This window comes from Pleurodeles waltl, chromosome 6, assembly GCF_031143425.1.
Source record: "Pleurodeles waltl isolate 20211129_DDA chromosome 6, aPleWal1.hap1.20221129, whole genome shotgun sequence".
Taxonomy (NCBI): Eukaryota; Metazoa; Chordata; class Amphibia; order Caudata; family Salamandridae; genus Pleurodeles; species Pleurodeles waltl.
Genome location: NC_090445.1, coordinates 363,508,733 through 363,530,281, shown reverse-complemented (window position 1 = coordinate 363,530,281; position 21,549 = coordinate 363,508,733). Strand labels below are relative to the sequence as shown.

Below are 21,549 nucleotides of genomic sequence, written 5' to 3'. Positions count from 1 at the left end.
GGTCCACAAGAGGCCTTTTGACAACAGACAGCTAAAAGATGTTTGCAGGTGAGACCTAAACAGCACAGATATCAGTAGGGTAACACCAGGCATGGAGGATCCCAAATGTACATGGAAATACTACCAACTAAGAAGGACCTCTAAACACTTAGGGCCTGATTTAGAGTTTGGCCGACGGGTTACTCCGTCACAAAGGTCATATTACGATCTTCATAGGCTATTCTGTGATCGTAAGACAGTGGACAAGGATATCTGCCATGTTTGTGATGGGGTAACCCCCTCTGCCAAACTATTAATCAGGCCCTAAATCTTAACCCTATCCCCGACTAGATTACTTGTAGAAATACCAGTGGCGTAATAATTGCCCCGTGGTGCGGGGGGAGGGACTGAGCTTCAGCGGGCCAAAGCACAGCTGGCACTGTACAAAAGCAGGGCCCCTGTTCTGAGAGCTCCTGAATAAGGGGAGGAAGGGGACCCTCTGTGTACTTTGTAGCCCCCCCCCCCAAGTTTTGTTACACCACTGAGAAATACATTAGAGCTACTTATTAAGAATACAACACCTGCCTCCTGCAGCAGGCAGATGAGTGCTGCTTTATCAAGCTGCAAGTTGTCATGCGTTTGGTGATCCCACTCACCACACACTTGAAATATGCACAGGGTAGATAGACTAGGAGGTTGCAAGCCCACAATATGCAGCACCTGGCATGGATAGCACATACTAGACATCAACCCATCATTCGGGAGGGATCCCAGCAGCATCCACAAAGGATGACTCCCAAATTGTAGACCAACATTTGTACACAGGCCAGTGATGTACAAATATCCAGAATCGTACAATGTAAGGCATGGATGAAGATATATATTTTTCAATCTTTGCACCTCACGCTTGTGTGACACATGAACCAATTTTATGTGGGGCAGGTTTGCGTTTATCTCATACCAATGGCGAAGAGGTGAAACTAATTATCGATTAAATGGGGGTGTACGTTTACTTAAATGCTTTTAAACAAGCTAGCTGCGGCACACGGCCGTTTCTCGGCTCGCAGTAACTCGGAAACGCGAGTGTTTGGCACCGGTCTGATGGATATACACCTATATTTCAGAAAGAAGCATACATTCGCACATGTGAGAACATTAGAGTGCACAGCTTGAACTATCCGTAAATCTGTATGTTCTGTTCACGGATGGTTTGCGCCTGGCACTTATAACTGCCCTTACTCGCAACCCAAATTGTCTTGGCACGAAGACAAAAGTGGTCCTCAACTTTACCTTTCCCTCGGGACTGACTCTGTCCTCACCTGAGTCTGCCGAGAGAGTCTGGGTACATTGGGTGCAGCCCCTCCCCCCTTTCGAGCGCTTTGACAACCTGTACTGGGGAGTGTGTGTGTGTTTGGGGGGGCGGGGGGCGGTGAGGATGAAGGGTAAGGGGTGTTTGGTCTTGTTGGGTGAGGGGAGGTAATGGCCCCAGAGGTGCTGAATGTCACAGAGGGTTGTCAGATTGTAAAATGTACCTAAGGGCTGTGAGGGGGCGGGATGGAGGCTTCTTCCTGCCAGCACAGTTTTATGGAATGCCCCCTGCCCCCACGCCATGGTTCTAATATTTGACCCTTGAGGCCTGGTTGCAGCGCCCCTCCTCCCAGCACACGCGCGCGCACGGCCCGGGCAGGGTCACGCCACATCTCTTTATCTCCCAGGTCAGGGCCCCTCGGACTCGATGAACACCTCCACCCCCAGGGTAACATCTGCTGAACTTTAAACAAACAGATATGGCCCAGGGAGGAGTCACCCCTCCCTTGTACACCCATCCCCCAGCCCCCGCTCTTCCATTCTTCCTCACTTCGTCCTCTCTGGCCACTTCTGCTGGCTTTAACTCATTAATACTTCTGGTTTCTCATGAACACTCTCTGCTCTTATTTGCTTTCACTTTTGATTCGGTATTTTCCTTGTTTTTTTTTTTTTATTCATTCCTGGGAGTTTCCTTTATGTCTTCCATCACTTTCTTTCCCAGGCCTTAACTTTTTTCTCTATTCTTCGTGTTCTTGTCATGAACTTTATGCCAATTTTAGGCCGATTTAAACCACCAACCCCCTTTTGGTAAAAAATATTTTAATTCTGTGTTGCAAAACATTTTGATAAACGCAATGAAGCTAGCAATCACCTCGATTGTTTCTAATCAGCTTTAGACCCATGTGGACTGAGACAGCCATGCTTCAAATAGCGGACAATGCGCTAGACATTCTACAAGATGGTGGAACGTGACTTCTAATGCTTCTCGACCTGTCGGCAGCATTCAACACAGTAATGTCTCCCTTCTACATATCTTTAAAAATCGAATGGGAAACAGTGGTACAACATTACCCTAAAATGGTTTACAACCCATCTCGACAATCACACAGAACAGATTAAACAAACCAACTTTCTCTCTAGCCCTTTATTCCTCAATAAAGAGATAGCTCAGGGTTCCACCCTCTCCCCAACTCTCTTTAACCTGTACTTGGAGCTCCCCTGCGCCCTACTGAGACCTCTGCCTCTTTTTAATCTACGGGAGCCCTCTCTGCGCCCCCCAGAGACCTCTGCCCAACTCTCTTTCACCTGTACATGGACCAACCCATACATGGAGCCCCACAGCGCCCTCGTTAGACCTTGGGCCAACTCTCTAACCTGTACACAGAATACCTCTGTGCTCTCCAGAGACTTCTGCACAACCCCCTTTGACCTGTATATGAAGCCCCGCTACCTCTTCCAGAGACCTCTGCCCAACACTATTTAATCTGTACATGGACCAACCCATACATGGAGCCCCACTGCGCCCTCGTTAGACCTTGGACCAACTCTCTTTAACCTGTACACGGAATACCTCTGTGCTCTCCAGAGACTTCTCCACAATCCTCTTTAACCTGTATATGGAGCCCTTCTACCTCTTCCAGAGACCTCTCTTTAGCCTGTACGCTGAGACAATCCAATATTGCAGTCCACCTCTTTGCTGACAACACCCATCTCTATTCTGCAACCTACTTTTCTGATGACGTAGTATTTCTAGCTAAAACTGTGGATCATATGCAGTGTTGGATGTCACTATGCCGTCTAAATCTCCAAAAGTAGAATTCCTCCTAATGTCCTCTGCCAACTGTAACTTCACAGGTCAGACCTCACAAGATGCCCTCATGCGACTTGACTGCAAAACCAGCCTTGTCGAAAATTGACAGCTCTTTGGTCAAGAACTTGACCTTAAAGACACACATAACTGCCTCATCCAAAATTGCAAGCTTCCATATAAGATTACTCAGAGTAGTAAGTGTCTCACAACTATTGATGACTTAAGATAGTAGTTCAACCTCTAGTTCTCTTTAGACTCCACTATGGCAAACCATTACTATCCAGCATGCCAAAGAGTCACTTGGTACCCTCAACGCTGCCTTCTTGCTGCTGCTCATCATCCACAAGGTTCAAGAACAGAAGTCAAAGTGGGCGGCATTGGAGGGGCACAATGTGCCCACACTTATTAAATTTATGAAAAACAGTTTCCCTACTCTTTGTGAGAATAAAACCGTTCCTGGACGGTTGATTACGATAGTTGAAATGCTTTAGCTGAAGTGTCAGAGTCTCCTGTGCTGTGAAACCTAATGCGGGCAGACAGGCAGAACTCTAACAAGCCTTCATGCCAGGGTACCTGCTTGCCTGAAAGACATGTAAATGTTCAACCTTTGATCTGCAAATGTAAAGGGATCTTGGAAGCTCTTATTGGCTTTAACTGATGGAATCACTTAAAGCTTCCTGATAACAAAGATTTCCTGCTGCCTTGCGCTGCGTAAAATACTGATAAATCTGACCCATAATTCTGTGGCTTTTTAGTTACACATATTGGTCCCTGCACGTTTCATAATGTTCTATACTGCATTTCCTACTGCTTGACTTAACATGTACCTATTTTTCATTAAAGCTGTGCGTTATTTTATATGGAAGTTACCTGTAGGTGAATGACCAAAAACACACAGAATATACATATTTTTTTTGTTTTGCCACATCGTTGACTCCCCCCACCCCCACCGGCTGGCATGCAGTATCACAGTTCCCAAACTTTTTTAATGCACTTCCACCCCTGCTCCGGAAGATCGGACCACATCTCTGCAATTTTATTCTCTCTGAACGTGTAACATAAAGAGACCCAGAGGTGAGTTCAATGCTGCTTGCATCATCCTCAAAACACTTCATGGAGAATAACCCAATCCGTGTCTGGAGCTTCACGGGAGGTGGCGTTCCGGCTCCTTCTCTCCCATCTTCGAGATGTCAAAAACGCGGAATAAATCAGCAAACGCCCTGAAGAGCCGGAAAGCCATTCTTCCAACCATTAGAACTAACACCTTATTTAACCCTTTTTTTTAAAATAAGACATTAAAGAGCTGTGTTTTAAACTTTTTTTTTTTCACACAGATAACGGATTCCAGTCCTTATGTTCTCGAGGAAACGTAGATAGATTCTGCTGATAATTTATATTTTATTTTTCTCAGACGGTGTTGTTAAATTTTTCAGTTTCGAAGTTCGTTACCCTACTATGCAATCTTCCCCTACCTCTCCCCGCCCTACCCTGCCAGAGCTCCCCCTATCACTCCACTCTTTCCATCGCTCTTTATATATCGCCTTTCCCGCTTCGTATCGACCGACACAAACTTCTTGCAGTTTCCCTCTCTCTATACGCCGAGCACAAACCGCAAAAGGTGCATTATATGCGAATCCATCGCTTTATGACGTGCATGGCCAGCGAATTCATAGGTGATGACTGTTTGCCGTAGTGCCACCCTCTTCCGTGCAGTGTCACCCTGTTTCTCTCACTTTGACCGTCTCTGTTAGCTTCACTTCACACCCTTGTTTTCTCGTGATTTCGTTCGGTCTTGCTCTGTTGTTAATAATGTCGTCACAGCCCCCAAGCCCGTTCTCTCAGAGGCCCGCAGTTTCCATGTTGTCACTCGTCTCTTTTCTCGCCTGGCCACTTGTGGGGTCAATCTGTCTGCCTCTGCATCTCTGCCCTTTCCTCGGTGTCATCCTGTCACTGCGTCTTCCTCCTAGTGGCATCTCCTGTCTCTTTACATAATCCTGTCTCAGTCTCGGGGTGTCTTCAACCTGTCAGTTCCTCTACCTTCCCTTCTGTGTCCCCTATCTGTCTCTTTCCCATCCATGTCTCTTCCCATCGGTGTGCCTGTGTTTTCTCTTTAGTGACACCCTGTTCCACTTGATGTCCCTCTCTCTTTCGCCCACTGTCCCTGAACCGTATCTTTCTCTTAACAAGATTCTATAATACTCCCGCTCTATGTTTGTCTCTTTCTCTCAGTCACTCGTTGACTTTTTCGGTGTCACTGTGCCTCTTTCTGTCGGAGTCCCTGTTTGTCTTTCTGCCAGCCCCGCCTTCTGTCACGTTACCCCAGCCTCCCTCGGAGTAACTCTACCTCTTAGAAATGTTACTCTTGTAATCTACTTTTCTCGGAGTCACTTTGTCTTGTTCTCCCGGTGTCACTCCGCCTTTCTTCCTTGCCACGCTGACCCTTCTTTCCAGCTCGCAACCTGTCTCTTGTACTCGGTAGCCTCGATGTGATTCAGTCACACTGAGTCTCCCTGCTGTCCTCTTCCTGCCAGTATCATCAGTTCTAAGTCTTCCTCTTGGGGTCACACTATGTCTCTCCGCGGTTTTCTATGCGTCTTCCTCCATGCCGTCACATTGTCTTTACTGGTCATCTTTCAGCGATTGTCACTGCTCACCAGTCTCCCAGTGGTGTGTACCTTTACGCCCCCCTCTGTGCCAAACGGTGACTTGATTTGATTGCCAGTCTCTTTTTTCCCACTGTTTTTGCCTCCCCCTCTCTATCTCGCTCTCTCGGTGACCTACGGATGTGTTTCTTCCTCGCAGCGTCTCGCTGACAGCCTCCATCCATCTCTTCTTTTCGGTGTTTTTGAATGTTTCTCACTGACCCCCGAGTTTCTTGTCGCGTGCCCGACTGTGTGAGCCACGTTGTCGGGCGTCGCCCCGTGTCCCCTCTATTCCTCTCAGTGTCGTCCTGCCTCTGTCTGTGCCACCGTTCTCAGCGGTACACCGTCTCACTGCATTTCTCCATCTCTTGATGCCATCGTGACTGTCTCTCCCTGACCGACCCTGTCTCTCTCGTCAGTCTCAACCTGTTTCTCTGTGTCGCCGTGTGTTTTTCGGTGTTATTAACTCCCCCGCCTCTTTCTACCAGTGTCCCACTGGCCTGTCTTTCTGTTTTCTTTAACCACTTTTTTTTATCTTCCCCTGTCTCCCTCTGTCAATCTGAGTAACTTTCCTGTCATTTGTCACGTCCCATTCTCTTTTACCTTCATGCTGTACTCCCCTCCTCTGCTCCCCTATCTTACACCCCCTCGCATAAACGCACGTGCGTGACGACACGCACACACTCGGACTCTTTCTCACGCTGTCCCTTTCGCTCTCCATCACTTCTGTTTCATTCCTTCCTTCATCACAGGCCTCCCCTGCCCCGGGTCGTGCACGCGCCACGGCTTCCCAGGCTTTGAGACCCATTCTCACCCTGGAAATCCTTTGCTCGTTGTTTCTCACGGTCTCCGATTAACAACTTTTCGCCCCCATCCCTACCTGTCTCGCCCCTGCCTGCATGTCCCCATATCTTGTTTACGTGTGTGTGCTGATTTTTTTTTTGGGGGGGGGGAGGCATACCGAAGGCTTTATCCACAGTAAAAAGTAAACCCCAGCTTTTTCACCCATCCTCTCCCACCACCCCTTCCCCCACATGGCGCCCCTCGTTTGCTCCTACAGCGTTTTACCCCACCTCACCATTCTCAGAGCCAGTGGATGTCTCGCAGTCCGAGATGACCTGCTGGGGCTTCCTCTGCTTTCTCCTGGACATCTCCCTCCCGAGGGTGTGTGTTCTCGTCGCACCCAGGGTGCCCCCGGATGCAGTGGGTGCTGCCTGAGGCGTCGGGTCGCGTTTAGTGTGCTCCGCACTCTCTACTGCAAGAAGCGCTGAAAGAGGATCCTGTCCCCTCCCAGCATCCTCCTCCAGGCCCTATTGTGCACCCAAAGAGGGCAGCTAATCCCACACCCCACCCTCCGGGGCCCTCACTGGCAGGAGGAGGGGGGCGTTAACCCTTACCCTCCTGACCTCCAGGCCGGGCAGCAGACAGATCCCCAGTTTGGATAGGTGAGATTTCCGATACATCGTATGCTGTTCTCTGGCTGGCCTCTAGGCGCTAGGGGGAATGCAGGCGATTCTGAAACAGTGCCGAAATGAGAGTACTGGAGGCTCGACCACCCCCCAGCGCATATGCAGCGGGTGCACCAACCCACTCAGCTTTCTTGGCATTTTACGGCATCAAAAATTGTGTGAATTGTCTTTGCCACTGACTGGCATCCTGATAATTAGACGAGGATATATGAATGAAATAACTGACAACGCCTATCGGTTCCACTTGCTACAGTGGAAAGCATTAGTATGTTATTTGTAAGACTAACAGTGCCAAGCATATTTGTTCTGAGAGCGCTAATCCGCTGCTACTACTACTCATCCATGCTACCTTAAAATGCAAGCACAATGTGCAGTCAGGCTGTGCAGGATGTGCTGCATGATTGTAAGAGTGGCATCGAATTACATCACTGATGGCAAAACTGATGACATCACTGATAACACCATGGTCCTATACAGGACAGAGTAACTGTGTGTACATGTCTGGGTGCATAGCATAGAAACAGCGTAAGACCTGGAGGCAAGTGTGGTTGTGCACATTAAAAGTTCTATGTCTCACAGTTGACAAATCACTAAGGACCACATGTATGAAATTCAGGTTTTGCGACTCGCAAATGGCGAGTCAGAGCGACTCGCAATTTACGAGTCGCAAAACCTGATGTACAACAGTGTAGATGACACTGTTTGCAATTCTCAATGGGGTCGCAAATGACCTACCTCATGATTCATGAGGTAGGTCACAATTTGCGACCCCATTGGGAATGGCCTCCCTCACAATGATGGTGGCCTGCTGGAGACAGCAGACCACCATGTCTGTGACTGCTCTTCAATAAAGCAGTTTTTTTTTTAATGCAGCCCGTTTTCCTTAAAGGAAAACGAGATGCATTTTAAAAACAAAAAATGAAAAGTTTTCTTTCCATTTTTTCAGATCAGGCAGTGGTCCGTAGGAGCACTGCCTGCTCTGAAAAAATACTTTTGCTGCCAGTCACAAAGGGGAAGGGGTTCCGTGGGGACCCCTCCCCATTTGCGAATGGGTTAGCACCAGTTTGAAATTGGTGGTAACTGCGATTGTTTTGCGACCGCATTCGCAACATGGGGTACATACATGGGACTGCGACTCGCAATTAGGAAAGGAACACCCCTTCCTAATTGCAACTTGCAATATTTTACCAAATCGCAAAAATTGGTCTGTACATCCCAAATAGCAACTTGAAAAATGCTTCGTACATCTGGCCCTTAAAGTGGGGTGCAAGTAATATTTCATGGTAAACGACATAAAGGGTGAACCCACATAATGTGGGTTACAGAGGTATGTTTCAAAGTAGGTTGTGGCTTACAACCAAAACCTATTGCAAAAAATCAGTGAGAAAGTCCAAACCTTCTGTTGACAATAAGTTGTCCCTGTGGCTATCAGGGCAAAAGCCAGGTTAAATAGTCCAGTGCTATAGGAAAAGTCTAAGTTCAAAGGTTAAAGTTATGTTATAGTGAGATATGGTAATAATATCTAAATTACCGATTAGAAAAACCCCTAGAACTTCACAGAAAATAACGTTATAGTTTGACCTTATAATAACATAAAAATAGTGTTTTCAAAAGAAAAAAACACTGAAATTCATCATAGTTTACCAAGCGAACTAAATCTTGCACTCAAATGATCTCACTTATTACATCACTCCTGACATGTTCAATTACATCATTGATGACATCACTGATGACATTTCAAATGACGTACTTATTGAAAAACATCCCTGTAGGAAAGTACCATCTTGCCTGGCATGTTACCCCCATATTTCACTGTATATATGTTGTTTTAGTCTATGTGTCACTGGGACCCTGCCAGGCAGGGCCCCAGTGCTCATAAGTATGTGCCCTGTATGTGTTCCCTGTGTGATGCCTAACTGTCTCACTGGGGCTCTGCTAACCAGAACCTCAGTGGTTATGCTCTCTCTGCTTTCCAAATTTGTCACTAACAGGCTAGTGACTAAATTTACCAATTCACATTGGCATACTGGTACACCCATATAATTCCCTAGTATATGGTACTGAGGTACCCAGGGTATTGGGATTCCAGGAGATCCCTATGGGCTGCAGCATTTCTTTTGCCACGCATAGGGAGCTCTGACAATTCTTACACGGGCCTGCCAGAGCAGCCTGAGTAAAATAACGTACACGTTATTTCACAGCCATTTACCACTGCACTTAAGTAACTTATAAGTCACCTAAATGTCTAACCTTCACCTGGTGAAGGTTGGGTGCAAAGTTACTTAGTGTGAGGGCACCCTGGCACTAGCCAAGGTGCCCCCACATCGTTCAGGGCAAATTCCCCAGACTTTGTGAGTGTGGGGACACCATTACACGCGTGCACTGTACATAGGTCACTACCTATGTACAGCGTCACAATGGTAACTCCGAACATGGCCATGTAACATGTCTAAGATCATGGAATTGTCACCCCAATGCCATTCTGGCATTGGGGGTGACAATTCCATGATCCCCCGGGTCTCTAGCACAGAATCCGGGTACTGCCAAACTGCCTTTTCTGGGGTCTCCACTGCAGCTGCTGCTGCTGCCAACCCCTCAGACAGGTTTCTGCCCTCCTGGGGTCCAGGCAGCCCTGGCCCAGGAAGGCAGAACAAAGAACTTCCTCTGAGAGAGGGTGTAACACCCTCTCCCTTTGGAAATAGGTGTGAAGGCTGGGGAGGAGCAGCCTCCCCCAGCCTCTGGAAATGCTTTGATCGGCACTGATGGTGCCCATCTCTGCATAAGCCAGTCTACACCGGTTCAGGGATCCCCCAGCCCTATTCTGGCGCAAAACTGGACAAAGGAAAGGGGAGTGACCACTCCCCTGACCTGCACCTCCTAGGGGAGGTGCCCAGAGCTCCTCCAGTGTGTCCCAGACCTCTGCCATCTTGGAAACAGAGGTGTTTGTGGCACATTGGAATGATCTGAGTGGCCAGTGCCAGCAGGTGACGTCAGATGCTCCTTCTGATAGGCTCTTACCTCTCTTGGTAGCCAATCCTCCTTCCTTGGTAGCCAAACCTCCTTTTCTGGCTATTTAGGGTCTCTGCTTTGGGAATCTCACCAGATAACGAATGCAAGAGCTCACCAGAGTTCCTCTGCATCTCCCTCTTTACCTTCTGCCAAAGGATCGACCGCTGACTGCTCAGGACGCCTGCAAAACCGCAACAAAGTAGCAAGACAACTACTAGCAACCTTGTATCGCTTCATCCTGCCAGCTTTCTCGACTGTTTCCAGGAGGTGCATGCTCTGGGGGTAGCCTGCCTCCTCTCTGCACCAGGAGCTCTGAAGAAATCTCCTGTGGGTCGACTGAATCTTTCCCCTTCAACCGCAGGCAACAAAAGACTGCATCACTGGTCCTCTGGGACCCCTCTCAGCACAACGAGCGTGGTCCCTGGAACTCAGCAACTCTGTCCAAGTGACTCCCACAGTCCAGTGACTCTTCAGTCCAAGTTTGGTGGAGGTAAGTCCTTGCCTCCCCACGCTAGACTGCATTGCTGGGTACCGCGTGATTTACGGCTGCTCCGGCTCCTGTGCACTCTTCCAGGATTTCCTTCGTGCACAGCCAAGCTTGGGTCCCCGACACTCTAACCTGCAGTGCACAACCTTCTGAGTTGTCCTCCGGCGTCGTGGGACTCCCTTTTGTGACTTCGGGTGGACTCCGGTTCACTTTTCTTCTAAGTGCCTGTTCAGGTACTTCTGTGGGTGCTGCCTGCTTCTGTGAGGGCTCCCTACGTTGCTGGGCGCCCCCTCTGTCTCCTCGTCCAAGTGGCGACATCCTGGTCCCTCCTGGGCCACAGCAGCATACAAAATCCCTAACCGCGACCCTTGCAGCTAGCAAGGCTTGTTTGCGGTCTTTCTGCGTGTGAACACCACTGCAAGCTTCTTCACGACGTGGGACATCCATCCTCCAAAGGGGAAGTTCCTAGTCCTCTCCGTTCTTGCAGAACACCAAGCTTCTTACAACAGGTGGCAGCTTCCTTGCACCCTCAGCTGGCATTTCCTGGGCTCCTGCCCACTCTCAACACTGTCGCGACACTTGGACTTGGTCCCCTTGTCTTACAGGTACTCAGGTCCGGAAATCCACTGTTGTTGCATTGCTGGTGTTTGTTCTTCCTGCAGAATCCCCCTATCACGACTTCTGTGCTCTCTGAGGGTAGTAGGTGCACTTTACACCTACGTTTCAGGGTCTTGGGGTGGGCTATTTTTCTAACTCTCACTGTTTTATTACAGTCCCAGCGACCCTCTACAAGCTCACACAGGTTTGGGGGTCCATTCGTGGTTCGCATTCCACTTTTGGAGTATATGGTTTGTGTTGCCCCTATACCTATGTGCTCCTATTGCAATCTACTGTAACTTTACATTGCTTGCATTACTTCCTTTTGCTATTATCTGCATAATTTTGTTTTGTGTACATATATCTCGTGTATATTTCTTATCCTCATACTGAGGGTACTCACTGAGATACTTTTGGCATATTGTCATAAAAATAAAGTACCTTTATTTTTAGTATATCTGTGTATTGTGTTTTCTTATGATATTGTGCATATGACACCAGTGGTATAGTAGGAGCTTTACATGTCTCCTAGTTCAGCCTAAGCTGCTTTGCCATAGCTACCTTCTATCAGCCTAAGCTGCTAGAAACACCTCTTCTACACTAATAATGGATAACTGGACGTGGCACAAGGTGTAAGTACCTCTGGTACCCACTACAAGCCAGGCCAGCCTCCTACAATCCCATCAGCCAATCAGTTTGTGATCCCTGGGAGACACACGCAGGACAAACTGCCAATAAATCACTATGTTTTGAACCTTTTTTTATCAAAAACTGCTGAACAGATTTATATCAAATCACAAAAAGCAAAATTTTTGAGTGAAGAGCTCGCTTTCTGCCATATTTGATGTAATTCTGTCCAGCCTTTTATTAAGGGTCGAGCTAGCTAACTAGCACATGCATCTTGCTTGCAAGACACTCTTGTTAACAGAAGAGGGCTTGAAGCCTGCCTGTTCATAACATTTGTCTTCTTTACAGCTCGTAATTGGTCACTGTAGGCATTTCATCATTTCCGTCCTGTCAGTGAAGCAGGGTCCAAGTACTAATTGATTCAACTTAATGAGTACCCATCCCCTACTCCCAACGTGATGGGGTACTATTTTGTTCTTTTTAACTTCTGGTGCCCTGCAAACAGCAGGTGTGTGACTGGAAAAAATGTACCCAGCAGAACAAACAACATTTTAAAGGTTTATTTTTATAGTTCACTCTTTTCTTTTCGTTTGAGAAGTCTTATTTCTCACTTTACACTCATGTTTTCTTTTGTATTTGCTCGTGGGCACTGTTATCAAAAGATGACGATTATCTTGTTCTAAATATTGCAAAGTGACACTGGTTCTTTCTTATGTATAATTTCCAAAATTATGCTTCAACACATAATCATGCAGTACACCCCAATCCACCCTACTCCAGTTCAATCCGCCCCTCTTCAATCCACTCCATCTCACCCCACACAAATCAACCCACTCATTCCAATCCATCCCACTCAAATCCAAACCACTCCATTACAAACCACACATCCCAATTCAGTCCACCCCACTCCAATCTGCCCGACTCCATTCAAAAACAGTCTGCTCCAGTCCAGTCCAAAGCAATCTGTCCCACTTCAATCCACAACAATCTGCTCCACTCAATCCAAACAAATCTGCTCCACTCCAACCTGCCTCAACTATCTGCCCCACTTCCAGTCTGCCCCTATTCAATCTTCCCACTCCAAGCCTAAACTATCCGCCCCACTCCAATCCAAAACAATCTGCCGCAGTCCAATCTTCCCTACTCCAATATGCCCCTCTCCAGTCCAAAACAATCTGCCCCTCTCCAATCCAAAACAATCTGCCCCGCTCCAATCAGACCCACTCTAATCTACCTCACTCATATCCAAAACTTACTGCCCCACTCCAATCCAAAACAGTCGTTCCAATCCAGTTCACCCCACTCCAATTCAGCCCAACTTACCCTAATCAAATCCACCCCATTCCATTCCAATTTACCCCACTCCAGTGCACCACATTGTACCCACTCCAATCCAATCCACCCCACAATAATCCAATCAAGCCTATTTCACTCCAAAACAATCTGCCCCCTCTAATCCAAAACAATCTGCCCTATTCCAATCCCCAACAATCTTCTCCACTCCAGATCACAACAATCAGCTGTACTCCATTCTGCCCTCTCCAATTAAAATCAATCTGCCCCACTCCAATCCAAAACAATCTGCCATACTCCAATCCAAATCAACCTGCCCCACTCCAATCCAAAACAGTCTGCCCTACACCATTCTGCCCCACTCAAACCGTCCCACTCAAATCCAACCAAATTTGCCCCACTCCCATCTACCCCAGTCCATCCTGCCCACTCCAATCCAAAACAATCTGCCCCACTCCAATCCAAAACAACCTGCTCCACTCCAATCAACATATTCTGCCCCTCTCCAGTCCAAAACCTTACCTCTGAACCAGACAGCTCCATCGCAATCCCAGACGGCTACAACATGATACGGAAGGACCAGCCCTCCCGTCCGGGCGGAGGACTGGCTATCGTACACAAGTCCTCACTCTGCATCATGGTCAACACAGAGGAACACTGCACCACAATGGAACACCTACACTTCCTGACAACTGATCACCACGCCCACGCACGCACGCTGCAGGACACACACCTGACCCAATTTTCACCGTCAAGAATACCTCCTCCCTGGACTGGACCGACCATCGCTGCCTACACTTCGCCGTCAGCACACCCAACAGCCACCTCCGTGTCCCCAGGGCCCCCCTCAGGAAATAGAATGAAATCACCGAAGAGTAACGTGCCACGACCCTTGCCAAATCACCTTCGCCCCCCCACTGACGACGCCAACACCGCAGCACGCAACCTCAACTTCTGGATAACCAAATGCACAAACTCCTTAGCATCCTTCTGAACAACTTTGGTCAAGCACATCCCAAAGATGCTCTTAATAAAGAACTTGTGGCATTCCCCTTATTGTATCATACTCCGGTAATAATGGGAGGTTGTGGTTAAATGGGACGCACTCCAATTGGAGGCTTTTAAATCTATAAGGAATGTAAGGAACTTGGGAATTATGTTTTTCAGTTTGTTTGTTTTTGTATAGATTTGAAAATTATATGTTGGGAGGATATTCAATTGTCCTGAAGAAGGTGGTGGAAGGACTCTGAAAGACCACCAAAACGCGTAGACGCAACCTAGAGTGCTGGACCCATTGAAACAGGCTTAAAATTGACTAGGGATTATATGCACAAATCAACAACTCATTCTACTCATATTTACCCCACTCCAATCCAAAACAATCTGGCCCACTCCAACCTGCCCCACTTCAATCCAAAATATCCTGCGGCACTCCAATCCAAAACAATCTCACCCACACCATTCCATTCTACCCCAATCTAATCTACCCAACTCCAATCCAATCCGCCCTACTCCACCCACTTCAATGAAATCCACCCCACTTCAATCCAAAACAATCTGCCCAACACCAATCAGCTCCACTCCAATCTAAAACAATATGCCCCACTCCAATCCAAAACAACCTTCCCTATTCCAATCTGCCTCACACCAATCCAAAACAATTTGCCCCACTCCAATCTCCCCCACTGCAATCTAAAGCAATCTGCCCCACTCCAATCCAAAACAATGCGCTCAACTCCAGTCTGCCCCAGTCCAATCCAGTCCACATCACCCCACCCCAATTCACCCTACTCTATTCCACAATCAACCCCACTCCACTTCAATCCACCCCACACAAATCAAATCCAACCCACACCAATTCCTTCCAACCCAATCAAGCCCATCCCACTCCAATCAAATCCACCTCACCCCAATCCAGTCCAACTCACTCCACCCCAATTCACCCCACTCCAATTCAAAACAATCTGCCCCACTCCAGCCTGCCCCACTTCAATCCAGAATATTCTCCCCACTCCAATCCAAAACAAGCTGCCCAATCTGCCCCACACCAATCTAGAACAATCTGCCCCACTGAAATCTGCCCTATTCCTATCCAAAACGTTCTGCCTCACTCCAATTAGCCCCACTCCAATCCAGTCCACCTCACCCAAATCTAATCCACCTCACTCAATCCCGATTTACCCCACTCTAATGCACCACAATTTGCCCACTCCAATCCAGCTCACACACACCATTCCAATCTACCCAACTCCAATCCACCTCACCCCAGTCCAATCCACCATACTCCACTCCAATCCACCCACTTCAATCTAATCCACCCCACTTCAATCCAAAACAATTTGCCCAACATCAATCAGCCCGCACCAGTCCAAAACAATCTGCCACACTTCAGTCCAAAACAATCTGCCCCTCTCCAATTAAAAAAACCTACCCTAGTCCAATCTGCCCCACTGCAATTCAAAGCAATCTGCCCCACTCCAATCCAAAACAATCTGTTTAACTCCATTCTGCCCCAGCACAATCCAATCCACATCACGTCACGCCAACTCACGCCACTGTAATCCACCACAATCAACCCCACTCCACTTCAATCCACCCCACACCAATCAAATCCAACCCACACCAATCCCTTCCAACCCAAATACAGCCAAATCAAGTCTATCCCACTCCAATCCAGTCCACCTCACTCCACCCCAATCCACCCTACTCAAATCCAAAACAATCTGCCCCATTCAAACCTGCCCCACTTCATTCCAAAACAATCTGCCCCACTTCAATCCCAAAAAATCTGCCCAACTCCAGTCTGCCCACATCAATCCAAAACAATCTGCCTCACGCCAATTCACAACAATCTGCCCCACTCCAATCCAATCCACTTCACCCCAATCCACAGCACTTCATCCCAAATCATCCCACTCCAGTCTACCACAATCAACCTCACTCCAGTCCCATTCACATCATACAAATCAAATCCAACCCACCCCAATCACTTTCAACCCAAATCCAGCCCAATCCAGTCTATCCCACTCCAGTTCAATCCACCTCACCCCAGTCCAGTCCACCTTACCCCACCCAATCCACCACACACCAATCCAATCCACCCCAATCCAATCTAACCCACTCCAGTCCAATCCACCTCACCCCATCCAATCCACCCTACTCCACCCCACTTCATTCAAATCCACCCCAATACAGTCCAAAACAATCTGCCACACCCCATTCTGCCCATACCAATCTCCCCCACTCCAATCCAAAACAATCTGCCCCACTCCATTCCAAAAGATTCTGCTCCACTCCAATCCAATAGATTATGCCCGCTCCAATCCAAAAGATTCCTCCCCACTCCAATCCAAAAGATTGTGCCCACTCTAATCCAAATGATTCTGCCCCACTCCAGTCCAAAACATTCTGCCTCACTCCAGTCCAAAATACTCTGCCCCACTCCAATCTGCCCCACTCCATTCCAAACCAGTCTACCCCAATTCAATCTGCTCATCTGCAATCCAACCCAATCTACCCCACTCCAATTCAAAACAATCTGTCCCAATCCAAAGCAATCTGCCCACTCCAATCTGCCCCACTTCAATCCAAAGTAATCTGCTTTACTCCAATCTGCCTCGCTCCAATCCAAAACAGTCTGCCCCACTCCCACTCCAATCCAATCCACCTCACCCCAATCCAGTCCACCCACCCCTCCCCATCCTAAATAACCCCTCTTCTCTGTAATCAGCCACAATCAAACACATTTCAATTCACCCCAAACCAATCCAATACATACCACTCCTATCCACCTCACCTCACCCCAATCCATTATAATCCACCACAGTCCATTCCACTCCAATCCAGTTCACCACATTCCAGTACAATCCAGCCCACTCCAGTCCAATCTACCACACTCCAGCAAATCCACCCACTCTAGTCCAAACCACCCACACTAGTCCAACCCACTCGAGTCCAATCCACTTCACTCCAATCCAGCCCACTCCCATGCAATCCAGCCCACTCCAGTCCAATCTACCCAACTACAATCCAATCCAACCTACTACAGTGCAATCCAACCCACTCCAGGCAAAACCAACCCACACCAATCCAACACAGTCCAGTCCAGTCCAACCCAGTCAAGTCCAACCTACCCCACCCAACCACATTCCAATCCAACCCAGCCCACTCCAATCCAATTCAGCGGATTCAAATCCTACCCATCCCACTCCACTCCAATCCACTGCAGCCCAATCCACCCCACTCCAATCCAATCCACCACAATCCACCCCATTCCAATCCAAAACAATCTGCACTACTCCAATCTGCCCACTCCAATTTAAAACAATCTGTCCCACTTCAATCCAAAACAATGAGCTCCACTCCAATCAAAAAGAATCTGCCCCACTCATATCCAAAACAATCTGACCCACTCCTATCGAAGTGGGTCTTCCCTACTCCAGTCCAAAAGAATCTGCTTCATTCCAATCCAAAAGCATCCACCCGACTGCAGTCCAAAAGATTCCTCCCACTCCAAACCAGAACACTCCGCTCACTCCAAACAAACAACACCACTCCATTCTGCCCCACCCCAAACCAAAGTAATCTGTCCACCCTAATCTACCCCACTTCATTCCAAAACGATCTACCCCACTCCAATCTGCCCCTCTGCAATCCAAACCAATCTGCCCCACTCCAATCCACACCAATCTGCTCCAATTCAAAACAATCTGCCCACTCCAATCTGCCCCACCTCAATCAAATACAATCTGCCTTACTACAAACTGCCCAACTCTAATCTGCCTCACTCCAGCCTGCCCCACACAAATCGAAAACCGTCTGCCCCACTCCAATTCACCCCACTGCAATCCAATCCACCCCACTCCCTCCCAATTAACCCCACTCCACTTAAACCCTCCACAAGCAGCCCACTCCAACCCACCCCACACCAATCCAACTGAATTCAATCTACCCCAATTCAGTCCACCTCACCCAATCCACTCCATTGAATCTACCACAATCCATCTCACTCCAACCTAATCCTCCCCATTACAGTCCAATCAAACCCACTCCAGTCCAATCCACCCCATTCCATTCCAGTCCAATCCAATCCAACCCACTCCAGTCCAATCCACTCACTCCAGTCCAATCTAAACCATTCCGGTCCAAACCACTCCAGTCCAACCCACCAGATTCCAATCCAACCCACCCTACCCCAATTCAATCCATCCCACCCCATTCCAATCCAACCCAACCTACCCCACTCCAATCCAATCCTACCCATTCCAATCCAGCCCAGACCACTCCAATGCAATCCAACCTATTCCAATCTAACCCAGCCCACTCCAGTCTATCACACCAACTCCAGTCCATCCCACGACAATCCAGTCCACCTTAATCCACCCTACTCCAGTCCAATCCAGTCCACCTTAATCCATCCCACCCCCCACTTGAAATCCAATCCACCACTATTCAAACCACTTTAATTCACCCCAATCCAATCCAATTCACCCACTATAATCCACTGATCCCACCCAGTCCAGTCCAGTCCACTCCAGTCCAATCCCTCCCAATACAATACAATCCACCCCACTCTATCCAACTCCAATCCAGTCCACCCCATTGCAATCCAATCTACTCCACTCCTGTTCACCCCACCCCAATCCAATTCACCCCATTGCATGCCACCCCACTCCAGTTCACCCCACCTTAATCAAGTCCACCCTAATCAAGTCCACCGCACTCCAGTCTAACCCACTCCAGCCCAATCCACGCCATCTAACCCCAAACTCAATCCAATCCACCCCACTCAATCCAATTCACTGACTCAACCTAGTTCAACCCACTCAATCCAGTTCATCCCATTCCAATCCACCCATCAGTGCAATCCACCCCACTCCAATTTACCCCACTGCAGTCCAGCCACACGCCCCCCTCCACTTACACTTTGGCTCCAGGGATGGGGTCCCCAGGGGCCAAGAAGGCTCAAGGAGGGGGCCGTGTGACCCCATATTCTTTTAAAATTGAATTTGGTCCCAGGAGTAGGGTCTAATGAAGTTCAGGGTGGAGGCCACACCGCTCGTCACCTTTTTAATTGAATTATACCTCTGGATGGGGTCCCCCAGACCTAATCAGACTGCACACCCCCTTTTGTTTAAGTGTTGTTTGGTGGGTGCCCCAGATGGGCAAAATGGTGCCCACCTATAATTTAGGGAGGACTTGTGGGATGGGGGTCATGTGGGCCACTTCCCTTTTCAGTGGAATTTGGCCCTGGGGATGGGATCCAAAGGACCTATTAATGCTGCGGGAGGGAGTACACGTCACCCTCATGAATGTTTTGGCCCCAGGGATGGGGTCCTTTGGACCTGAAGGCCAATCCTACACCATGGAAGGCCGTCCCTACACCACAGACACTGAAGGGGGGTTGGCCACAGAGCCTGGCAGCAGGCCAGGCCCTGCTGCCAACCTTACAACATGGGGTTGGCTGCCTGCAGGGGGAGGTTGGCTGCAGGGCCTGGTCGCGTCTGCAGCAAAAGGTTTTGTGCAGTGTGGGTTTGGTTGCCTGCAGGTAGGCTGGTCACAGGGCCTGGCTCCAGGTCAGGCCCTTCAGCTAACCTTTGCAGTTTGGGGTTGGCTGCCTGCTGCAGGGGATGGTGTTAGGTCCTATGGTCAACCATGACCCCACTGTGCACGGCCAAAGGCCATGCACAGCGTGGGTTCAGCTGCCTGGGGCCAATCTGTAATGTGGGTTTGGATGCCTGCAGGGGGTAGGCCACAGGGCCAGGCCTCAGGTAATGCCTTCCGCCAACTTCGGAGTTGGGGTTGGCTGCCTGTAGGGAGTTGTAGCAGGCCATTTGGCCAACCTCCCCTGCACAGTGGGGGGTTAGCTCTATGTATGGTAACAAAATATTCCTTTACCCTAAAAATACCCTAGAAATTCACTGAAAAAAATAAAGGTTAGAATAATGTTATATTTAGGTGAAAGGTTCAGTAGCAACGTAACACTTTAAACAAAAAAAACACAGGAATTCACCAGTTATAGTTATCTCAAATAACTATGGGGGTCATTCTGACCTCGGCGGTAAAAGGCGCTTACCGCCGGTCAGAAGACCGCCATAACACTGCAGCGGCCGCGGTAAACCGCCACGGTCATTCTGACCCGCAACTGGCAAACCGCCAAAAACCCGACATCCACAAAAGTCCGCCACACAAAAGGTCAGCGAAAAACTGGCGATGACCAAACCTCCACCGTCACGCCAACAGAAATACGCCCATTCCATTCCGACCCACGAATCCACGCGGCGGTCTTTCAACCGCGGTAATCCATTGGCGGTACACACAGCCGCAGTCAAAATACACACACCCTTACAAAACACAACCACATTGGACAATTTGAAACACACACACCTGATACACATACAAACAACACTCCCACACACCCAATTAAATATAAAACACACACCCACATCACCCACAAACCCTTACGACCACAATTGCGACTGAAGGACAGAGAGAGACAGCACTGCTTAGAGTAGACCATCACACAGAGGCAAATCAAAACATCACCCACACAATTCCCACGCACAAAACACCATACACCACCACACACACCACACTCTACAACACATACAACATCCCTCACCTCATCCACACCACCCCATGGCACCCCAAAGACACCCCAGGTTCTCTGACGCAGAACTCCAGGTCATGGTGGAGGAAATAGTTTGTGTAGAGCCCCAGCTCTTCGGGGCACAGGTGCAGCACACCACAATTGCTAGGAAGATGGAGCTATGGCAAAGGATAGTCGACAGGGTCAACGCTGTGGGACAGCATCCACGCAATCGGGATGACATCAGGAAGCGATGGAACGACCTACGGGGGAAGGTGCGTTCCATGGTATCAAGGCACAACATAGCGGTGCAGAAGGCTGGCGGCGGACCCCCACCTACTCCCCCAGAATTTACAGCATGGGAGGAGGAAGTCTTGCACATCCTGCATCCTGAGCGCCTCGCAGGAGTATCTGGAGGAATGGACTCTGGTAAGTCTAATCTTAACTACTTCTTCCCACCCCCTCCCCACCTGCATCCCAAATCATACCGCCACCCTCACCCCCACCCCCATCACACCTACTCCTTGCAAATGTCTCACCATCACAACCCACCCATCCCAACACCAAGCCCTGCATGCGTCCACAAAGCATGGACACCCATCACCAAAGCATGCCCACTGCACACACACATCACCCCCACAAGCTACCCTCACAAAAGCCCCCACAAGGGAATGCCTGCACTTTGGTACACGGCCACCCACCCATCACAGGAAATGCCACACACAGAAGCAATAACCATA

At 48.8% G+C, this 21,549-nt stretch overlaps 1 protein-coding gene across 2 annotated transcripts in view; it reads right to left on the bottom strand.

The window, feature by feature from the left end:
* SALL2 (spalt like transcription factor 2) overlaps positions 1 to 21,549 on the bottom strand; it is a 193,606-nt gene that overhangs the window by 90,987 nt on the left and 81,070 nt on the right. Inside the window, exon 1 of one of the 2 annotated variants that reach the window (XM_069238260.1) lies at positions 6,818 to 7,067. The exons of the other annotated variant lie outside the window; for it this stretch is intronic. Coding sequence (XP_069094361.1) covers positions 6,818 to 6,890 — 73 coding nt within the window. The 5' untranslated portion in view covers positions 6,891 to 7,067. Of the gene's footprint in view, positions 1 to 6,817; positions 7,068 to 21,549 lie in introns of those variants that run through there. 2 annotated transcript variants of the gene reach the window in all.